This window comes from Scyliorhinus canicula, chromosome 11, assembly GCF_902713615.1.
Source record: "Scyliorhinus canicula chromosome 11, sScyCan1.1, whole genome shotgun sequence".
In the NCBI taxonomy this organism is placed as follows: domain Eukaryota; kingdom Metazoa; phylum Chordata; class Chondrichthyes; order Carcharhiniformes; family Scyliorhinidae; genus Scyliorhinus; species Scyliorhinus canicula.
Window position 1 is genome coordinate 153,014,001 of NC_052156.1, and position 22,605 is coordinate 153,036,605.

At 49.1% G+C, this 22,605-nt stretch overlaps 1 protein-coding gene across 1 annotated transcript in view; it reads right to left on the reverse strand.

Moving 5' to 3' along the window:
* LOC119973530 (collagen alpha-1(VII) chain-like) overlaps window positions 1-22,605 on the reverse strand; it is a 528,770-nt gene that overhangs the window by 107,862 nt on the left and 398,303 nt on the right. Inside the window, 1 exon segment of the mRNA XM_038811804.1 lies at window positions 7,669-7,749. Within this exon segment, the coding sequence (XP_038667732.1) occupies window positions 7,669-7,749 (81 nt within the window).

A 22,605-nucleotide genomic window follows, 5' to 3' on the forward strand; every position in this document is an offset into this window, starting at 1 on the left:
CTCCCCGTGTCTGCGTGGGTTTCCTCCACACTCCAAAGATGTGCAGGTTAGGTGAATTGGCCATGTTAAATTGCCCTTAGTGTCCAAAAAGGTTAGGTGGGGTTACTGGGTTATGGAGGTGGGGTGGAGGTGCGGGCTTATGCAGGGTGCTCTTTCCAAGGGCCGGTGCAGACTCGATGGGCCGAATGGTCTTCTTTTGCACTGTAAATTCTTTATTCACCCAGTCCATTCCCGCGCTTCAAGTGACTCTGGACTCCACCAATCACAGCCCAAAGCATCTGACCCCAAATCTGACAAATTCCAAAATCCGGCCTTGGGCAGCTGGTTTTGAGAGAGTGCACCTGTATTGCTTCTGGGATAGGAAGAGTGTCAATGCAAACTGTAACTGGAAATATGAATAAGGACAGATTCTATGAGGTATGTATTAAAATCATCCACATAAGCAGAGTTTAGAAAGGGTGACTAAAATCTTGATCAAAGAGGAAGGTTTGGAGGAATGTCTTCAAGGGAGAGAAAGAGATGGAGAGGTTTAACAAGGTAATCACAGAGCTTACTGTCAATACATTTGAATTATAGAATTTACACTGCAGAAGGAGGCCATTCGGCCCATCAGGTCTGCACCGGCTCTTGGAAAGAGCACCCTACCCAAGGTCAACACCTCCACCCTATCCCCATAACCCAGTAACCCCACCCAACACTAAGGGCAATTTTGGACACTAAGGGCAATTTATCATGGCCAATCCACCTAACCTGCACATCTTTGGACTGTGGGAGGAAACTGGAGCACCCAGAGGAAACCCACGCACACACGGGGAGGATGTGCAGACTCCACACAGACAGTGACCCAAGCCGGAATCGAACCTGGGACCCTGGAGCTGTGAAGCAATTGCGCTACCCACAATGCTACCGTGCTAAAGGCATGACCTCAAATGGTGGAGCTAATGGTGAGTGCCAAGTTACATCAGCACTCTTCGATTGCCCTCCCAGCCTTCAATTGTGCTCATAAAATTCACATGGCAGACTTTGAGTCAAGCCACTCACCATCCTGACTTGGAAATATATCACTGTCACTGGGTCAAAATCCTGGAACTCACTTCCAATAGCACTGTGTAAGACTTGCACCACGTGGGCTGCAGTGGCCAGAAGCGGTACTGTAATGCTGTGCCTGAGCCTAAGTCCTGGGAACGCATTTCAGCCAAATGCCAGGGTGCCTGGGGGCAGGATGGTAGGGGATACCCTGAGGGGTCAGGAGTAGGGGCTGATCTCGGTGCTGAGGGGGATAGGCCAAGCGGGTGACCGGGGGTTGGGGGGCGGGGCGGAGGGCCTGAGCACCCAGGCCCCTGAGCAGAGGGTGCCGCAAATCCGAAGGGACCTTTAGAAAGAGGCACCACTCCCCACACTTCCCGCCTGCGATCAAGAAAGTTCACCTTTTCTATTTGGCACCCTGATCTAACCATTGTCCACCAACCTAAAGATTGAGGCCGAGAGTGAAAGGTGACTTAAGTAGTCTTTAAGTGGGCACTTACGTAACTTAGAGGCATGGGCGGTCTTCTGTTCCGATCCCCTCCCATGAGGTTGTATCTGGGTTGCAGAGCTGGGATCCTGGAGGGAATCCCAGTGCAAACTTATGCTTTCCCTCCTCCTTGGAACCCACCTTAGGGAAGTGTAAAGTTCTTGACAAAAGGCCAAATCCCACTGTTTCCAAGTCCTGGACTAGTTCCAGACAATTCCAGTGGATTCAACCCAGAATTACACTGGAACAACACTGGAACATACATGAATTTTTGGGGCCCTTAGTAGATCCCAATGAAATAATTGGACAGAAATTTCAAGACATAAATCTTTATGGTGGAGATTGATTAAAAATCTGATGAAGATCACTTCCGGTGGCGGCATGTAGAGGGGAAGTTGCACGTCGGGTGGCTCCCGCTTGAGGTATATTTTTAGCAGGTTTAAAGTCCGGTCCCGGGGGTAATTTTTGGAGGATTGAAGAAAGGGAGATAAAAAGTCGCCAAAGGAGGCAAAAGGACTACAAAAATAAATTGTGAAGAAGGGAGGAAATGAGGGTTTGTCGTCGAGTGAATTTTCAATTGAGGAAAAGGGCTGGCAAGATGGCGGAGTCTGGACCGTGTGGTGGGGCCGCACTGCTTAGGGTGGAAACAATGACAGAGGTGATGGCTGTGGAGCTGGAGAAGCAGTTTGTGAGGGGCATGGAGTCTTTGAGGAAGGAGATGGTGGTCGCACTGAAATCGTTGGTGGAGGAGGCAATCGCCCCGATGAAGGTGGCTGTGGCAAAGACATCTGCTGAGGTGAGAGAAAAGGGCGAGATGATGAAGAAAGTGGAGGAGGCCGTGTCGCAGCACAGAGACCAGCTCACCTCGATGGGAGACGAGCTGCGGAGGGTGGTGGAGGCTAACAAATGGCTTTATGCAAAGCTCGAAGATTTGGAGAACCGCTCGAGGTGGCACAATTTGGGGATTGTGGGCTTGCCCGAAGGGGCAGAGGGCCCGACGCCAATGGAGTACTTTGCCAAGATGCTGGCGGAGTTGATGGGGGAGGGCGAGGACCCCTCCCTGTATGATCTGGACCGAGCTCATTGGTCATTAAGGCCGAAGCCAAAATTAAATGAGCCACCAAGAGCAGTAATTATCTGCTTCCATATATACCACACGAAGGAGAGGGTGTTAAGCTGGGCGAAGCAGAAGCGGGAGGTGCAGTGGACTGATGCGGGAGTTTGGATATGCCAGGATTGGACGGTGGAATTGGCAAAGAGGCGAGTGGCGTTCGGCCGAGTAAGTGGGGGGGGGGGGGGGGGGGGGGGGGGGGATCGATACTGGGTGAGATTTTTTTCGAGAGGAAGTACACAGGAGGATTCTGGGAGGGGGGAGGGGGTTCGATGTTAACAATGGATAGGGGCGGGTCAGGCTCTTGGGGCAGGGCCCGGTGGTATGATGATGGTGGATAAGAAGGGGGCGGTGGTGAGAGACCCCCGGCTAGGATAGTCATGCGGAGCGTGAGGGGGTTGGGAGGTCCAGTCAAGAGTGCTTGCACATCTTAAAAGCTTGAAGGCCGATGTAGCAATGCTACAGGAGACTGACTTGAGGGTGAAGGACCGAGTGAGTCTTAAGAAGGGCTGGGTTAGCCATGTGTTTCATTCTGGATTTGACAGAAGGGCTCGGGGGCTAGCGGTAATGGTCAACAAACGGGTACAGTTCCAGATGGAGAAGATGGTTGCAGATCAGGGGGGTAGGTATGTGATTGTGGCAGGGGCACTGGAGAGGAGGTTAGTGGCGCTGCTAAGTGTGTATGGTCCCAATTGGGATTCACGAAGAAGGCGTGTGGGACCATCCCCAACTTGGACTCAGACGAACTGATGGTGAGGGGCAGTGGGGGGGAGGGGGCGTGGAACTTGGTGCAGGAGGCAAGGCTGGACAGGCCACGGCCACACTCGCTGGTCCCATCGGGGGGGGCGAAGGTGTTGGCTGGGCTAATGGTGGAAATGGGAGGTATGGACCCTTGGAGGTTTCTGCACCCGAGGGAACGGGAGTACTTGTTTTTCTCTGCGGTCCAGAAGGTATATTCGCAGATCGGCTTTTTTGTGGTGCGGAAGACGCTGCTGGCTGAGGCTAAGGGGTTAGAGTACTCAGTACTCAGCAGTTGCAATATCAGATCATGCTCTGCATTGAGTGGATATGGTATTGGAGAAGGGGGTAGTGCAGAGGCCGGGGTGGAAATTAGACATGGGACTGTTGGGGGACCGAGGGTTCTGTAATAAAATTGAGAAAGTAATTGAGGAATATGTAGGTTTTAACCACAAGAGTGAGGTGTCGAAGGCGGTTGTCTGGGAGACTCTAAAGGCGATTGTGAGGGGGGAAGTGATTTTGTTTAAGGCCAGGGTGGACAAGGAGGAGAGATTGGAGCGGCAGATGAGATGCTGGAGGTAAATAAGAGTTATGCAGAAGATGGGGGCCCAGCGAAGTTGGAAAAGAGGAAGGAACTACAGGCGAGCTTTGACCGACTATCTACCAGGAAGGCGGTGCGCCAACTGAGATGAGCAAGGGGTGCAGTTTATGAACATGGAGATATGGCGGGGGTATGTTAGCAGGTCAGCTCCGGAGGGAGGCAGCGGTAAAGGAAATTGTTCAGGTGAGGGACAGGGCAGGGAAGTTGGTGGTGGCTCCGGATAAGATTAATAAGGTCTTTGAGCAATTTTCTGAGAGGTTATACAGGTCGGAGCCACCTGGGGAAGACCAGGAGATGCAGGAATTTCTAGATGGGTTGGAGTACCCGAGGTTAGGGGAGGGGGACAGGGCTACATTAGAAGGAGCGATAGTGGAGTAGGAGATAAAAGATGCGATTGGGAGGATGCAGTCGGGGAAGGTGGCAGGGCCGGATGGGTTTCCTGCGAAATATTATAAAAAATTCAAGGATAAGCTGGCACCGCTGATGGTTGGGATGTTTGAGGAGGCGATAGGGAAGGAGGTGTTACCCCAAAAATTGGGGCAGGCATCGATACCTTGTTGTTTCAGAAAGATAAGGATCCGACGGAGTGTAGGTCGTGTAGCCCATACCATTTTTATCTGTGAACGCAAAGGTGTTGGCGAAGGTACTGGCGGGTAGGCTGGAGGAGTGCCTTCCAAAGGTGAAGATCAGAAGGGGTTTGTGAGAGGGAGGCAGCTCTTTTTGTATATTAGAAGGGAACCTGGTTATGGCACCAGTGGAGGAGAGGGAAACAGAGGTGGTTGTGGCCTTGGATGGTGAGAAAGCATTTGGCTGGAGAATGGGGGTTCTTGATGACAGGTCTGGAGCGGTTTGGGATTGGACCAAGATTTGTGGACTGGGTAAAGCTACTATATGAGGAGCCGAGGGCGAGTGCCTGTACAAACATCAGCTTGGGATATTTTTCTCTCCACCGTGGGACTAGGCAGGGATGTCCTATGTCCCCCCTGCTGTTTACACTCGCGATTGAGCCACTGGCCATCGCATTAAGAAGTTTGGGGATACGGAAAGGGATCTTGCGGAGGTGTAGAGCACAGGGTGTCCTTATATGCCGATGATTTGCGATAGGAAGAATATTGAAGCTGTATCGGGTGTTTCAGTCTCTGGGTACAAATTAAATCTGGACAAGAGTGAGCATGTTGTGGTGTCTCAGCCTGGGGTGGAGGCAGGGATGCGGGGGGGGGGGGGGGGGTGGAGGGCTGCCATCCCGTAGGGCAGGGACTCACTTTAGATATCTGGGGGTGCATGTACAACATTTTTAGCTTGGTGGGGTAAAGCTGATCTGACAAGGTGGGGTGGGCTCCCTCTGTCACTGGCGGGGCGGGTACAGGCGGTTAAAATGAACGTGTGCTGTGATTTCTGTTTATTTTCCAATGCCTACCGATTTTCCTGCCAAAGGCTTTTTTTATAGAGACTGAAGGAATGATTACCTCATTCATATGGGGAGGGAAGGTGGCCAGGGTTAGAAACGTGCTGCTACAGAGGGGAAGGCAGGCAGGGGGTTTGGGTCTCCCGATCCTGATGTATTATTACTGGGCGGCGAACGTGGAGAAGGTGTGGAGCTGGGTCAGAGGGGTGGATTCCCAGTGGGTCAGAATGGAGGAGAATTTGTGTAGGGGGTTGAGATTGAAAGCACTAGCAACAGCGCCGCTCCCGATGGCCCTGGGAAAATACTCAGGGAGTCCAGTAGTAATAGCATCATTGAGAATTTGGAGGCAGTTTCGCCAGCACTTTGGGTTGTGGGTCAAAGGAAATGCCGATTCGGGGAATCACAGATTTGAGCCAGGGAAGTGGGATGGGTATTTTCGGAAATGGGAGCAGAAGGGAGTTAGGGCACTAAAGGATTTGTTTCTAGGGGGTCGGTTTGCAGGATTGAAGGAGCTGGGAGTGAAGTATGGGCTGGAGCAGGAGGAAATGTTTAGATACATGCAGGTTCGAGGTTTTGCCAAGAAGGAGATACAGAGCTTCCCGGTGGAGCCGGCCTCCACATTGCTGGAGGAGGTGCTGACGACAGGGGGGCTGGAGAAGGGGGTAGTGTCGGCAGTTTACAGGGCTACTTTGGAAGAGGAGATGCCACCACTGGAAGGGATCAAAGCAAAGTGTGAGGAAGAGTTGGGAGAGGGTATGGAGGAATGGAGGAGGGGTTCTGGTGTGAGGTGCTCCGGAGAGTGAATGCCTCCACCACGTGTGCGAGGTTGGGGCTGATACAGCTGAAGGTGGTATACAGAGCACACCTCACAGGGACAACAATGAGCCGGCTCTTTGAGGGGGTAGAAGATGTGGGTGAACGTTGCGGGATGGGGGGGGGTGGCGCAAATCATGTTCATATGTTTTGGTCCTGTCCAAAGCTGGAGGATTACTGGGAGGAGGTTTTTATGGTAATTTTTAAAGTGTTGCACGTGAAACTGGACCCGGGCCCTCGGGAGGCCATATTCGGGGTGTCGGCTCAGCCGGGGTTGGAAGCAGGTGTAGCCTTGCTGATCACCCGAAGGCGGATCCTGTTGGATGGAGAGCAACCTCTCTCCCTGTGCTCTGGTGTGGCAGGGAGACCTGCTGGAATCCTTGACTCTTGAGAAGGTGGGGCGAAATTCTCCCAAAGGGAGACAAACAGCCGACGGCGGAGTGAAACCCGGAGTGTTTCACTCCGGCGTCGGAGGCCGCTCCTCGCCCCCTATTCTCCCCCCCCGGGGGGGCTAGGACCTTGACGCTTGCGTCAAAGCGGCGCAGCCTGAATGACGCCGCCGGCAGCACCTAAATTACGTCACCCGCGCATGCGCAGGTTGGCCGGCGCCAACCCACGCATGCGCGGTTGACGTCTTCCCCTCCGCTGCCCCGCAAGACTTGGTGGTTTGATCTTGCGGGGTGGCGGAGGGAAAAGAGTGCGTCTTTTAGAGACGCCGGCCCGACGATCGGTGGGCACCGATCGCGGGACAGACCCCTCCTGAGCACACCCCTGGTGCTCGATCCTCCATCCGCCCCCCCACAGGCCCCACATGCAGCGGTCGTGGTTGGCGCCGGCGTGAGCCGGTCGGGTTCGGCAGGCCGTTCGGCCCATCCGGGCCGGAGAATCGCCGCTCGACCGGAGTGGCGATTCTCTGAGCAGCCTGTCGCAAAACGCGACACGCCATTGGGGGGGGGGGGGGGGGGGGGGGGGGAGAATCACGTGGGGGTGCCAGGGCGGCGTGGCGTGATTCACCCGACACTCCCGCGATTCTCCCACCCGGCATCGGGGTCGGAGAATTGCGCCCTTGAAGTTTGAACTGAGGGGAAGGATGGAGGGGTTCTACAATTCAAGGCCGTTATTCATTATGCACTTTCAAGAATTGTATAACATCGAACATTAGAGGGGGGAGGGTGGACTGTGTATGTTGATGGTGACTATGGGTGATTCCTGATTCCTTCTTTATTTGATGTTTGTGTTGACATGTGGGTTGTTGTTTGGGGGTTGGTGGGAGGATGGGATCGTTGTTGATAAGGGGATTGACATTGTATTCGTTACTGTTGATTTTTTTGTTGGTGGGTGTAAACTTTGAAGAAAATATGAAAAAGGAGAATAAAAATATAAAAAATAGAAATCTGATGCACGTTTAAGGTCTGGCTTTTTACTTTAGCTAAATAAGTAAATGAGATGAATTGAGGCACAAGCTTAATTGAATTGTTTTGCCTTACCAATTCACCCTTCCATCCTTGCAAACCTCTGTCTCCTTTCATTCCTTTAGCTCCACTTTTACCATCAAGTCCAGCTCTGCCCTAAAGTACACCATCAGGAGAAGATACATGTAAATCAGTTACTTTTTAATTTTGCAGAACAGAGAGAGCTCACATGTTGAAAATAATTTTGATGATTTGAGACATTTTTAAATTGAGTGTTGTCTAGTCATACCCTTCAAGATAGATGTGGAGCGCGATTCTCCCAGCCCCGAGCCGGGCCGGAGAATCGCTGCAACCGCGCCACGCCGCCCCGACACCGACGTGCGATTCTCCGAGGTGTGGAAAATTGCCGCCATTTGCGCTGGGACGTTTGGAGCGGTGCTGGTCGCGGGCCGCTGTACAAGGCCGGGCCGCCGATTCCCTAGCCCAGGTAGGCCGAGCGGCCGGGCGGAAAAAGCAGAGTCCCGCTGGCGCCATCCACACCTGGGCTGCCGACGGGAACTCTGCACGAAGGGTCGGGGGGGGGGGGGCCTGTGGGGAGGGGGAGGTGCTCTGTCCACGGGGGGGCCTCCGATGGGGTCTGGCCCGCGGTCGTGGTCCACTGATTGGCAGGCTGGCCTCCCCCCCCCCCACGCACCCCCCCACCCCCCCCCACTCACCCCCCACCCCCCTCCCTCCTTCCCACCCACCCCCCACCCTCCCACCCACCCCCCACCCCCGGGCCTACTTTGTTGCGCGTCCGGCCCCCGCACCATGTTGCTTCGGGGGCGGCACATTTCGTTAAGGTACCGCGCATGCGTGGCTTGGCGCATCGCCATTGCGCATGCGCGGGTTGCCGCCGCCCCCAGTGCGCGCCAGGAAGTGAGGCTGGAGCGGCGTGAACCGCTTCAGCGCCGCACAGGGGGCCAGAATTGCTAGTGCCATCCCTGAAACGCGCCATTGTGAAACGTGACGGGGTTCACAACGGCGCGGACACTGTGTCCCGCGATCGGAGAATCGCGCCCGTAGTAAATGGGCCATTTTTCCACAAGTATATCAGTTGCATGGTGCACTGCTCTATGAAGTAGTCTTTATTTCAAAGTAGGAACCAAGTGTGCTGCCAAATAGAATTGTTTTTGTGTTAATTAATACTAACTTGTTTATAATCAAGCTGGGTCCCACCAAAAGTTCTCATGTGTTTGGAACTAGGAGCTTCCACGTGAACTAGTAATTGTCCAGGGTGTGGTCTATCTATCTGTGTTTTCATGTGTGGGTGAGTTGGTACAACTGATGTGCACATTGCACCTCTTGTCCATTGGCCCTCCTCTTTACTAAGCACATTAAATAAGGCAAATTGGTGACAGTAAGGGTGCTGAGGACATCAGGTGATACACAGTCACCAGAATGGTTCATGAAACTAACCTGCCTGTAGGGAAAGAAAATACTCAAATCAGTTTTTTTCAAGTTAAGGACTGGTTGAAAGACGCACATTTTATAAAATGTCACTATGTTCATTTCATGATCTTCAAGGCATTTCCTGTTGCCTGGATGCACTGAATGTCAGATGAGTGCCATTAATGTTTGACATCCTGCACATCAGAACATTGGGAATTGTGATGTACTTGACTCTTTGAATGAGATGCTCCCTTTGGTACTGGTCCTAGCCCCATCCCTGGAGCTACATTGGCCGCACAGTGGGCTGAGCTCCAGTGGGCCCCGAGTTTTCACTCTTTTTCCTGGCTCTGCGATTCCCATCTCACATTGGATGGGTTGTGATGGAAAATCTGGACTAAAGTGCCCAAGTAATCACGAGCATCTGGATTGTCAAGCTCATCAGTCTGCTAATTTAATGCCAGATGAGTTTGTGAATATGAAGGCCGGAATTTCCTCGGCATTGCTCTCATTCTGTGGTTCTAGCTTTGTCAGAAGTGTGATGAAAAGCCGTTGAGCGTAAATGGGGGTTTCTGATGCAAAGCTGATGCAGTTAGAGTGGTATTGGGAATACCTCAGAGGAAATCATTCTAATGCACTTTAATTTTGATAACCTTGTATTAAAGGTCCTGAAACTGGCAACAATAATTCAGCTGAACCTACAAATTCCAGTGACACACAACAATCAAAGTGAATATTTCCGTGAAATCCTGCTATTGGTTTTTTGTTTGCATCTTTCTTTGCCCCACCTGGACCGACCTAGCCCCTCACATACCTACTCTGCTTGTCCAAATTGCTTTCAATCCCTCTTACATTGCTTTTGTGTAGGAGGGCACGCAGTCAAGTTTCAATTCGTGGCTGACACCCGACAAATCTGTATCTTTAAACCATTGTAACCCCACCTATCCACATGATCACTTACTAATGCCAAGGTGGCACAGTGGTTAGCACTGCTGCCTCACAGGGCCAGGGACCCGGATTCGATTCTGACCTCAGGTGACTGTGTGGAGTTTGCACATTCTCCCCGGGTCTGCATGGGTTTTCTCCGGGTGCACCAGTTTCCTCCCACTGTCCAAAGATGTGCAGGTTGGGTGGATTGGCCATGCTAAATTGCCTCTTAGGTTGCAGGAATAGAGCGGGTGATTGTGCTTAGGTGGTCTTTCGAAGGGTCGGTGTAGACCCGATGGGCTGAATGGCCTCCTTCTGCACTGTAGGTATTCTATAACATCTTATGATGGGCTGTAGGATGGGCACATAATTGCCATCGGTAATACATTTGACAAAGTGTAACAGTATAATGGTACTGGGCCTCTTTCTTATGCCAGACGATACTAATTTTACAGATCTGTGCATTGGTTTCCTATTTAAGCCTGTGTGAACATAATATTCTCTGCAGATGAAATGTTCAAAGAAAAATGTTGCCGCTGACATATTTTAAGTGCAAAGGAAAAAATGGTTCTTGATTAATTTATCCATCTGGGTATATTCTGCCAACCTTCTCACAAGAAGGGAGAGAAGTCATTTGATTAATTGCTGAATAATACTTCAAACAAGGAGACCTTTCAAAAAGTGATAAAAGGAACTATATAAGTACCTAAAAGTCTGAAGGAAATAGCTCCCAAAAACTATAATCCCACAGGTACAACGCAGGATTTATAGGAAGGGTAGGAAATGTAAACATTACAGTTTTTCAATATAAACAGGAATCTATGAATAAGAATGAACATAGTTTTGATGACGATCAACCTTAACCATGATTAACTGGTCAACAGGGACCAGTTTGCACATAATTAAATGTGTATTAACCCAAGCTGAGAGATTTCATTTTGATGGCCAATTAACAGTAAAACTATCATCAAAAACATTAGATGCTTGGAAATAATTGCTCATCACATTGTCTTTGAAAAATGACTTTGAAAGTTGAAGAGCAATTGTACGACACAGCAGTATGATGTGGTAATTTAGCAAAAGGTCAATGTCAACAGATGGCACCGTACCAAAATACAAACGACCTTTAGCCTTACTTTAACCAATGTTCTCCCCAATATTATTTGTCTATTGACTTGAGGAAAGGTTTCATGGCATTCATGGTCACCTAGTAGCTCTTACAGTGACCTTTCAAATGATTAAGCAGTGTAGCAGTGTGTCATAGGGAGACTATTTACCTCCAGTGTGTGGAGTCAAATCCTTATGGTCTTCACCCACAACTTGCTCATTAACATTTTCCAGCAGAGATTACTGGATAATGATCAGAAGTGTAAATCTTTTCTCTGTCCTAGATATGGCAAAACCGATAGCAGCAAGGCTCCTTTTACCAAGATCACCAAATATCAAAGAGAAAGGCTTTTTGACCTGTTTGGGTCAGAACCATACTAGGGAGTGCATTTTCCCACTGATGCATAGGGACATTTTCTGAAATTAACTGATATGAAAAGGCGATTGATAAAAATGAACTCACTTGCTTTTAAATTGGGGATTGAGAGATTCTTTATCTTCTAAATAAGCATTCTTGGTCTTGCCAATTTGTTGAAGTCTTTGGGCTGAATTTATAAATGGCCGCAGCGATGAACCAATCCTCTGGCCAGAAAGCTGATGGCAACTCTGCCCTGGCCATTTCCAGAGATCCTGATGGGATTAAATGTCAATCAGAGATTTAACTGCCACCGACAGGGTTTCTGAGCCACGGGGAGCGATTGCGGTCAACAAAGGAGGTGAGTGGGATGGGCTTGCTGTGGCAGGCCCTGGCAAAGGCTGCTGGGGGCACCGTGTAGGGCAGGGGTGCTCTTCCAGCATGGACTTCTCCTGCTACTGGGGATCCTTCTTCTGGGCACAAGGAGCCCGATCGGGAGACACCTGCCTGATCGCACAGGGAAGCTGCCAAGGTATACCCAGGAGCATCCCCATATGGCACATGTTAGAATGCCAGGGATCAAAGCTGATCTGGCAAAGTGGGATGGTCTCCCTCGGTCACTGGCGGGTCGGGTACAGGTGGTTAGAATGTATGTGTTGCCACGATTTCTATTTATTTTCCAATGCCTGCCAATTTTCCTGCCAAAGGCTTTTTTCAGAGAGATTGAGGGAATGATTACTTCATTCACATGGGGAGGGAAGGTGGCCAGAGTTAGAAAGGTGCTGCTACAGAGGGGAAGGCAGGCAGGGAGTTTGGGTCTTCCAAACCTGGGGCAACATTCTCTGACCCTGCCCGGGGCCGGCGTAAATCCCATCCCCGCCGTGGCCGGAATTCTCCGCCACCCAGGAATTGGCGGGAGCGGGAATCGCGCTGCGCCGATCGGCGGGCCCCCCGCGGCGATTCTCCGGCCCGCGATGGGCCGAAGTCCCGCCGCTGAGAGGCCAATCCCGCCGACGTGGTTTCAACCACCTCTGTTGGCGGCGGGATTGGCGGCGAGAGCGGGCCCCCAGGGTCCTGGGGGGGGGGTGGGGGGGGCGCGGGGCGATCGGACCCCGGGGGTGCCCCCACGGTGGCCTGGCCCGCGATCGGGGCCCATCGATCGGTGGGCGGGCCTGTGCCGTGGGGGCACTCTTTTTCATCCGCCGCCGCCACGGCCTCCACCATGGCGGAGGCGGAACAGAACCCCTGTACCGTGCGTGCGCCGGTGGTAACATCAGCGGTCGCTGACACACCGGCGTATGCGCGAACCGGCGAAGGCCTTTCGGCCAGCCCCGACGTCGGCCGGCCGGCGTCAAAGCCCGTTGGTGCCGGTTTTGGCGTCAGTCAGCGTGGCGCCAACCACTCCGGCGCGGGCCTCGCCCCTAAAGGTGCAGAGAATTCCGCACCTTTGGGGAGGCCCAATGCCGAAGTGATTGGCGCCACTCCGCTACGCCGGGACCCCCCGCCCCGCTGGGTAGGGGAGATGTATTACTACTGGGCAGCGAATCTGGAGAAGTTGCGGAGCTGGGTGAGAGGGGTTAATTCCCAGTGGGTCAGAATGGAGGAGAGTTTGTGCAGGGGGTCGGGATTGAAAGTACTAGCAACAGCGCCGCTCCCAATGGCCCCGGGGAAATACTCAGGGAGTCCGGTAATAATATCTTCATTGAGAATTTGGAGGCAATTTCACGAACACTTCAGGTTGCGGGCAGGGTCAAGGGAAATGCCGATTCGGGGAATCACAGATTTGAGCCAGGGAAGTGGGATGATGGAAATTTTCGGAAATGTGAAGAGAAGGGGATTAAGACATTAAAACATTTGTTTCTTCGGGGTCCGGGGGGGCTAATCACGTTCATATGTTTTGGTCCTGGCCAGAGCTGAAGGATTACTGGAAGCAGGTTTTTCGGGTAATTTCTAAAATGGTGCACGTGAAACTGGACCCGGGTCCCCGGGAGGCCATATTCGGGGTGTCGGATGAGCCAGGGTTGGAAATGGCTGCGGAGGCAGATGTTGTAGCCTGCGCTTCCCAAATGCGGACCCTGATGGGTTGGAGAGCAGCCTCTCCACCCTGTGCCCTGGCGTGGCGGGGGGACCTGTTGGAATTCTTCACTCTTGAGAAGGTTAAGTTTGAACTGAGGGGAAGGATGGAGGGGTTCTACAATTCATGGGCATTATTCATCACGCACTTTCAAGAACTGGATAACGTCGAACATTAGTTGGGGGGGGTGGGTGGGAGGGTTGGGGGGAGGGAGCGGTGTGTGTTAATGGTGACTATGGGTGATTCCTGATTCCTTTTTGTCATTTGTTTATGTGAACATGCGGGCTGATGTTTGGGGTTTGGTGGGAGGATGGGATCGTTGTTATTGTTATGGGGATTGACATATTTGTTGCTGATTATTGTTTATTGTTGGTGGGTGTAAATTTGAGAGAAAATGTGAAAAAGGAGAATAAAAATATTTTTAAAAAAATTGTCGATCTGCTTCTCCACTGTATCTGTTGACACCGCCATTTCCATGAATGCCAGGGATGGCAGATGAGGCCCTTAAGTGGCATTTAATTGGTCACTTAGGGACCACGATTTGCTTAATGTCGGAAGGCTGATCCCGATCTTCCCCAGTCTAGATTTAAGTGGGGAGGGGGTTGGGGGGGTTGAGTTGGGAAGGCAATGTGTTCTCCAACTCACGTCTTCCCACCCGATCACACGCCCCCCCCCCCCCCCCCCCATTCTCTGTCTCTCTGACCTCTATTCCGGGTACAGTAAATCCCATCCTTAGATCAGAGTTTCAATTGGAAGCTGTTGGGCGCGACTTAACGGTGAAAAAGCAGAGTCCTGTTTAGGGTGTGTTTAGCAGGGTGTTTCCAGGCACCTGCAGTGCTGAGAACAATCCCGCCATCAAATGGGGCTCTGTTTTTTCTCTGGCCTCGGTGAGGAACGCCCCATTGAAGCCACACTTATCTTCATTTCCTGCACTGACGAACTCAGCTTATCAGAGCTCATCAGGTTGAAAGAGATTGGGGCACCAATTTTAAATGCTGCCTCAATGTCTCAACACCCCCATCGCAGCTTCTGGAACCCTCCCAATGCACCAACATACGTGTTAGGGGTCCTCAAGCCCCCCTCACCCCACTTCATAAGAGCAGGGCACCCCCAGGCCTGATCCCTGGTAAGGGCAACCTGCCACCCGGGCACCTTGGCACTGCCCAGGTGGCAAGCTGACAATGCCAAGGTGCCTGGGTGGCAGCAGGAGTATCTTGCCCAGAGCCTGACCACCTGGGGTCCTCCAATGGCCTGGGAGACTCTGCCAGGTAATGTTATGCCTGGTTCATGTTTGTGTGGACCAGTGTTAAACAGCACTACGGCGAGATCTGCCAGGCATGAACGTTCCGGACCTTGGGAGACTCCTGCGCAGACATACTTAAGTGAGGCTAACTGCTCAGTTAAATATGCAACTCTGGATCACGCCCAGCGAAGGCGAGATACAGATCGCGACATCTTATGAGATCAAATAAGATCCCGTGAGGTGTCCTGAGCATCGCAAATCTCATCAGAGGCCTCTCGTAAGATTTAATGGCCTTGTTGTGTCCCATGTCGTGCTCGACAAGGTCATATGATCTCGCCTCTTATTTCCACTTACTATCATGTCTTTTATTAATGGTAAAACATAGAGTAGAATCAACTGTCATTGTTAATGCTACTAGCAAAGGTGAGAAGATAAATCGTGAAGTAATTAGTGCTGTGCTTACTGGCCTACATTGGTCCCCATCCGACAATGCTTCAATTTAAAATACTCATTCTTGTTTTCAGTTCTACAACCTTTCAAGTTTTCCGTGCTGCTCCATCTCCGGTCTCCTGTGCATTCCCAATTTGAATTTCTCCGCCATTAGTGGCTGGAGCCTACTCTCTGGAGTCCCCTCCTGAAATCTCCCTGCCTCTGTAACTTTCTCACCTCTTTTGAGATCTCTTTAAAGCCTCAATCAAATGTTTCATCACCTGCCCTAATATCTTCTAACATGGCAATGTCAAATTCGGTTTGATAACACGCCTTGGATTTTCTTTCAGGGCCTTGGGATTTCTTACTGCATTAAAACCACTGTTGTCATTATCCGATGCTAAGTTTTGTTAAAATCCTGAAAACCGCAGAGGATGAGAAAACCGAGGTGGGTATGAAGTTCTACAATATTGAGGTCTACAGTAATGAGGTGCTTTTAAATGGAGATATGTAAAGGAGCAAATTAGCATGCAGGATGGCTTACTTGGTGATTAACAAGAACAGGGACGGTAAATTTAGAGGAGGACTTTACATCTTGAATCGGCTGGGGCATTTTACTGGAATAGGAGAGGAAAAGAAAGAAGAAAGAGGATACTGAGCTTTAAGGACACAGGAGATGTCAATCTTATATATTCACCAATTAAGCCTTGAATAAGTTCGTGTGAGATGTACAAGCAACAAGTTTCGTGCCCTTATCAGTTACAATGGAATGAAAGAATTAATGAACCCTTGGTAACACAGAGTAATAATGATTATATTAATCTTCCTTTTCAGTTCTCTGCCTGAAGGCAGGCCTGACCCTCAGCGTTACAATTTCCACCAAGGTTAGCACAAGGAGACAGGTCCCGAATCCATCCCAACTGGAATGGGGATCAAACCTTGTGCTCTTAGCACCAACCAAATCCACACCGACCGTCCAGCCAACTAAGCCAACCAGCCGCCCCAGGAGTCCGAGTTTCTGTGGCAACATACATTTTTATCATAGAATTTACAGTGCAGAGGGAGGCCATTCGGCCCATTGAGTCTGCACCTGCCCTTGGAAAGAGCACACTACTTAAGCCCATGCCTCCACGCTATCCCCGTAGCCCAGTAAACCCACCTAACCTTTTGGACACTGAGGGGCAATTTATCATGGTCAATCCACCTAACATGCACATCTTTGGATTGTGGGAGGAAACCGGAGCACCCGGAGTAAACCCACGCAGACACGGGGAGAACATGCAAACTCCACACAGTCACCCGAGGCCAGAATTGAATCCAGGACCCTGGAGTGCGAGGCAGCAGTGGTAACCACTGTGCCACCTAGCCACCCTTATTTGCATGTTGTAGCCTGGAGCTACGAATAATTATGGTGGAGACTCCAGTTTCTTTCCATCAAATGGCTAACCAGGAATCTCTCCTGCTCTTACCACCTGCCATTGGTGTACGTTGAAAGATTGTCAAAATAAAAGTGACAGCAATTTGTTGATTCATTCCCCAGGGCAATAATTTGGCCAATCGGGGTCAAGCTGCCTGGTTTGAATTTCAAACAATACTTGGCAGTTAACTGTCAGTAACCATCAACTGGTGCATTCCCCATGGCAATGCCTCTGCTAACCAGAGTCCACCTGCCAACTAACCAACATTCTCTTCTCATACAGTAGAAATTGTTGTTTTCCCCCTATATTTGTATTCTTGTAAAGTGTTGTGATGAGTGCAAGATGAAAAGCTTTGACATGTCATTTTTTCAGCAATACTCAAGTTCTGTATTACCAAATGATTATGTGTATTTGATTGCATTATGAAATAACCTCCTTAGAAGTGGGACTTCAACCTGGAATTTCTGTCTCAGAGGCAGAAACACTGCCCATTGTACCACAAGAATATCTTTACTACATTAATAGAACTTATCCAACCCCATCAGTATGTCTTTTAATTCCTTGTTCCTTCATTTATCTAACTTCCCGTAAATATTTCTATGCTATTCATCTGAACCACTCCATCTCTCACTCATTTACACTCCTCAAAAATGTGACCGCAAATTCCACATTCTAACCATTCTCTGGGTAAATAACTGTTTCTTGAATTCTATATCGGATTTATTAGTGGCTGACTCAGGGCTACATGGAGTTGGGCGGGAGGAAGAAATGACGACTGGGGTCAGATCCAGAAATCCTGCCCCCCACTTCCGTCTCTGACAATTTTCAGTGTTGGAAAGGAGCTGGAGTGGGAACTGATGTGTCAGTGAACGGTTGCAGGCCTTTTAATCTGGCTTGGGTATCGGCCAGTCTCGAGCCTGCTGCCCCACGTGATCCCAGGTCATCCCCGGGTCTACTGGATGGAAATCCCACTGGCTGGCATTGCCAAGCTGGAGGTTGGGCCACGATGCCAGAGGAATTCCCGATTCCCACCCCCATGATGAAAACCTGGCCCATCTTCTCTCTGTCTCCCCTGTCAAGTCCCTTCATAGTTTTAAGCTCCTCTACTAGTTCTCTCTTTTCATAGATAGATAGAATTTACAGTGCAGAAGGAGGCCAGTCGGCCCATCGAGTCTGCACCGGCTCTTGGAAAGAGCACCCTACCCAAGTTCAACACCTCCACCCTATCCCAATAACCCAGGAACCCCACCCAACACTAAGGGCAATTTTGGACACTAAGGGCAATTTATCATGGCCAATCCACCTAACCTGCACATCGTTGGACTGTGGGAGGAAACCGGAGCACCCGGAGGAAACCCACACACACACACGGGGAGGATGTGCAGACTCTGCACAGACAGTGACCCAAGCCGGAATCGAACCTGGGACCCTGGAGCTGTGAAGACATTGTGCTATCCACAATGCTACCGTGCTGCCCTACTGGAGAAAAGGGACCCAGCCTTCTTGAATATTGACATAATGCTACAATGCTGGCTCCTCAATATGGTAATTACTGCGAAGGAACATTGGTGGAAGCAAAAAATCCCACGCTACTGTTTGAAGAAGAGCTGGAAAGTCCTGGCCAATATTCATCCCTCAAACAATAGCATTAAAAGAGACGATTGTATAAACATTTCACTGCTGCCTGTGGAACCTTATTGTGTGAAAATTACCTGCATTTTCTACCTTACAATAATGGCTACATTTCAAAAGTACTTCAGTTAATGTAAAGTAGTTTGGGAAACCCTGAGACTGTGTAAGGTTCTCTATAAAGGCAGATCTATGTTTCAAAAAAGGAGCCACGTTATTGGTACTGACTTTTAAGAGAGCCATGCCTTAGGGCTTAGGGAAGGAGTCTCGTTACGGGAGCTATATGTCAAAGAAAGATTATTGTCAGCCCCCTTTTAAACAACCAGTCACCACTCAACCTGATGTGTCATCAACAATCTTCTAACTAATTTAAGTGGCCATTTTACAAAGAAAAGCATTTTTAAAGGCAATGCTACCAGCCAAAACGGTTTGATTAAAATAATACGGCCCTGAGAAATGAGTCTTTAAGTCAGAACAGAAAATGCTCAACAAGTCAGAGAGCATCTGTGGAGAGAGCAGACAAGTTAATATTTCAGGTGCCAACTCTACTGCAGGAGTGATGGAGGTCCATACCTGGAATATTAACTATTCTCTCCCCAGATGCCTTCTGACATGCTTGCTGCATGTTTGCAGCATTTACTGCTTTTGTTTCAGATTTCCAACTTCTGCAGTTATTTTATTTTTCAGTAAGCCGTCCTTTCGAAACATTGGACAGGCCTGAAGAGCTCAGTAGAGATACTCAGGATAATTGCTCATTTACTGTGCTAAAATAAATATTCCAACATTGCAGTAATGCTTTGTGACATATCCTTCTGCTAACTGGAATTTTACCGATTAATCTATCGCCAAAGAATGTCAGCATGCATATATATTTATGTACTTGAGATATAGAAACAACTTCACCCAAGGCCCAGCTTATGACATGACTCACTGTGCAGAAAAACAGATCTATTTCTTCTCCATAATCAAATTTAATTAGAGCAAACAAAGTGCAGCAGAGAATTTTGGGAAGCTTGAAAAACGTTAAACGCATTTTTTGGTCGTTTACTGTTGTAGAAAGATGTAATAAAAAGGCTCCCCCTGGTGGAGGGAATCACAATTTATCCAATAATGAAGTACGGCTCTCGGTTCTATGAAGAATCTTTGAAACATAGAAACTCACAATAGGGAGCCATACCCGTGCTGGCTCTTTGATAAAGCTATCCAATTAACCTCACCCCCCTGCTGTTTCCCTCTGGTACTTCACAATTTGAAAGTTTTTATCCAATCCCTTTTTAAAGTTAGGATTGAAGTTGCTTCCAACTGCTATTTGGATGGGTTCTCTCTGGAGCAAAATGGTAAGAGAAAATGCCGAAAACAAAAGCCACATGGTCACAATCGCAGAGGATATAATTGGTGGCTCCTCACAGCCCTTTCAGTGCTGAGGCAGGAGCACAGACCTGCGGAGTGATTCCAGAGGGGACAAGAAAGGCCCAGGATTGAGCAGAAAGTCCCTTTCTAACAGCATCAGTGGTTTGCCTACACCATAAGGGTACAGCAGTTCAAGAATGTGGCTCACCATTACCTTCTCAAGAGCTGGCCTTGCCAACGATGCTCATGTCCCATGAATGACTAAAAAAAATTTCATGTCTGTACTGTATTGGTGTATGATTGTATGAAGGAAGATAGTGAAACTCAGAGAGAAAGGTGCATTTTCAGGGCTAGAGTTGGAAGCAACTGGGGGAGCCCCGGATTGGTGGGAAGTGACAGAAGCAGTTGAATGTTGGCCTTGATCATGTGTAGGGTATACAACAACATACAGTATTTGGGTCTCAGGGCCTTCCTCTGATTTTGAACTTCTCTGTATGATATTAATGACAAAGAAAATCCACGGAATAACTTGCAAATTGATGTTGAAGGGAGGGGTACAAGGGGGCAGTGAATAGTGGAGAAAAGAAGATGGGGGAAGCAGAGCAGAGTCGAGGCCTGATAATGCTTGATGTGGCAGAGACAGATATAATCAATAGAATAGAATCATAGAATCTCTACAGTGCAGTAAGAGACCATTTGGCCTATCAAGTCTGCACTAACCCTTGGAAAGAGCAAAGAGCACCCTACCTAGGCCCACGCCCCTGCCTTATCCTCTAACCCAGTAAACCAACCCAACCTTTTGGACGCTAAAGGGCAATTTAGAATGGCCAATCCACCTAACCTGCACATTTTTGGACTGTGGGAGGAAATCAGTGCACCCACGCAGACACCGAGAGAATCTGCAAAGAGGTTTCTCTGGGGTAGTTCTGGGTAATAAACTGTTGTAACATGTCCCGGAGTCCCCTGTGGTTAGTTGGGAAAAGTCCACCATAACACTGTGAAAAGGCATTGGGAAGCCAATAAGAGAGTAAACAGCTCCAAAATGTAAAGGATTGAACATCGGGTGAAATCTTGAATGCTTTACTATGACAAAGGCACTCTATAAATGTAGGTTATTATTGTGTGACTCAGGACAGCAATTCCATGTGATATTTCACCCATTATGCTGTTGATAGAGCCAAATGAAGGGAGATAAGGGGCATTTTCAGGATGGCAAACCGGAAGTAGTGGAATGCCACAGGGAACAGTGCTGGGGCCACAATTATTCACAATATACATTAATGGCTTGGGCAAGGGAAGTGGATGTATTAATGTACCATTGCCAAGTTTGCAGATGACAATGATAGGTCGGAAGGCAAGTGGTGAGGGAGACATAAAGAGTTTACAGGTTAAGTGAGTACTGGGCAAAAACTTGGCAGGTGGAATATAATGCAGGAAAATGTGAAGTTATGTACTTTGGGAGGAAGAATAAAGGAGCTGAATATTATTTAAATGGAGGAAGACTGCAGAAAACTGCAGCACTGGGGGATTTAGGACTCCGCGTGCATAAATCATGAAAAATCTAGCATGCAAGTTCAGCAGGTAATTGGGACGACAAATGGAACGTTGTCCTTTATTTCAAAGGGAATGGACTATAAAAATAGTCCTGCTCAAACTATACTCGGCACTAGTTAGACCACACCTGGAATACTGTGACCAATTTTGTCCCCTTATCTACAGAAAGATGCACCGGCATTGAAGGCAGTCCAGAGAAGGCTCACTAGGTTGATCTCAGGTATGGAGGGATTTTCTTTTGAGGAGAGGTGGAGTAGATTGGGCCTGTATTGGAGTTTAGAAGAATAAGAGGCGACCTTGTTGAGACACATAGGATTCTCAGGGAGCCTGGCAGGGTAGATGCCAAAAGGATGTTTCCCCTTGTGGGAGAGTCTCGGACCAGAGGGTATAATCTCAGAATAAGGTGTCACCCATTTAAGACAGAGATGAGAAGGAGTTTCTTCTCTCAGAGGGCAGTGAATCTGTGGAATTCTTTACCGCAGAGAGTTGTAGAGGCTGGGTCATTAAATATGTTCAAGGCTGAGCTATACAGATCTTTAATCAGTAAGGGAATCAAGGGTTATGAGGATAAGGTGGGAAATGGAGTTGGGGATTATCGTATCAGATCAACCGTGATCTTATTGAATGGCATAGCAGACTCGATGGGCCGAATAGTCTACTTCTGCTCCTACGCCTATGGTCTTATAAGGTGCTTTAACATGAACCTGCTCCGACAGTCTTTGGTTTGCAAATCAGTACTGAATTAGTGTTTTTTAAATTTTTTTAATAAATTTAGAGTACCCAATTATTTTTTTCCAATTAAGGGGCAATTTAGCATGGCCAATCCACCTAACCTGCACATCTTTGGGTTGTGGGGGTGAAACCCACGCAGGCACGGGGAGAATGTGCAATCTCCACAAGGACAGTGACCCAGGGCCGGGATTCGAACCCGGGACCTCAGCGCCGTAGGCAGCAATGCTAACCACTGTGCCACCGTGCTGCCCCTGAATTAGTGTTTTTAATCCTGGCGTACGCTGTCTTTAAGACAAGTTTTACTATAATTAAACCGCTTCTACTTCCAACTCCACTGACATTCACAGATCATAAAACAAGATGAAGAAGGGACCTCAGTTAAAGCATTATGCAGCTTGTAGCCTGTTTGTCTTGCTACTGTTTAGTGACACTGCAAATAGATTTATCCTTGAGGACAGCAGCAGCAACGTGCAAAGCACCACAAATATAAAAATGTCACTTCACTTCCAGAGCAAACAAGCCATGTGAGGCACTGACATAAATATGAACTTAAATAATGGTGCATTGCAAATTACTCTTTTTTAAATTAAAAAACCAGAAGGTTGAAGCTCGTTGAAGGAACAAGCACCATAATGCAGGGCACCAGTGAGAAAGGGTAGAAAGAGATCTTTACATTTATTTAGCTCCTGATCATGTTGCCACAACACGTTAGAATAATGGAATTTACTTTTTGAAGGCAGTCTTTGTTCCATATGGACAAAAACTG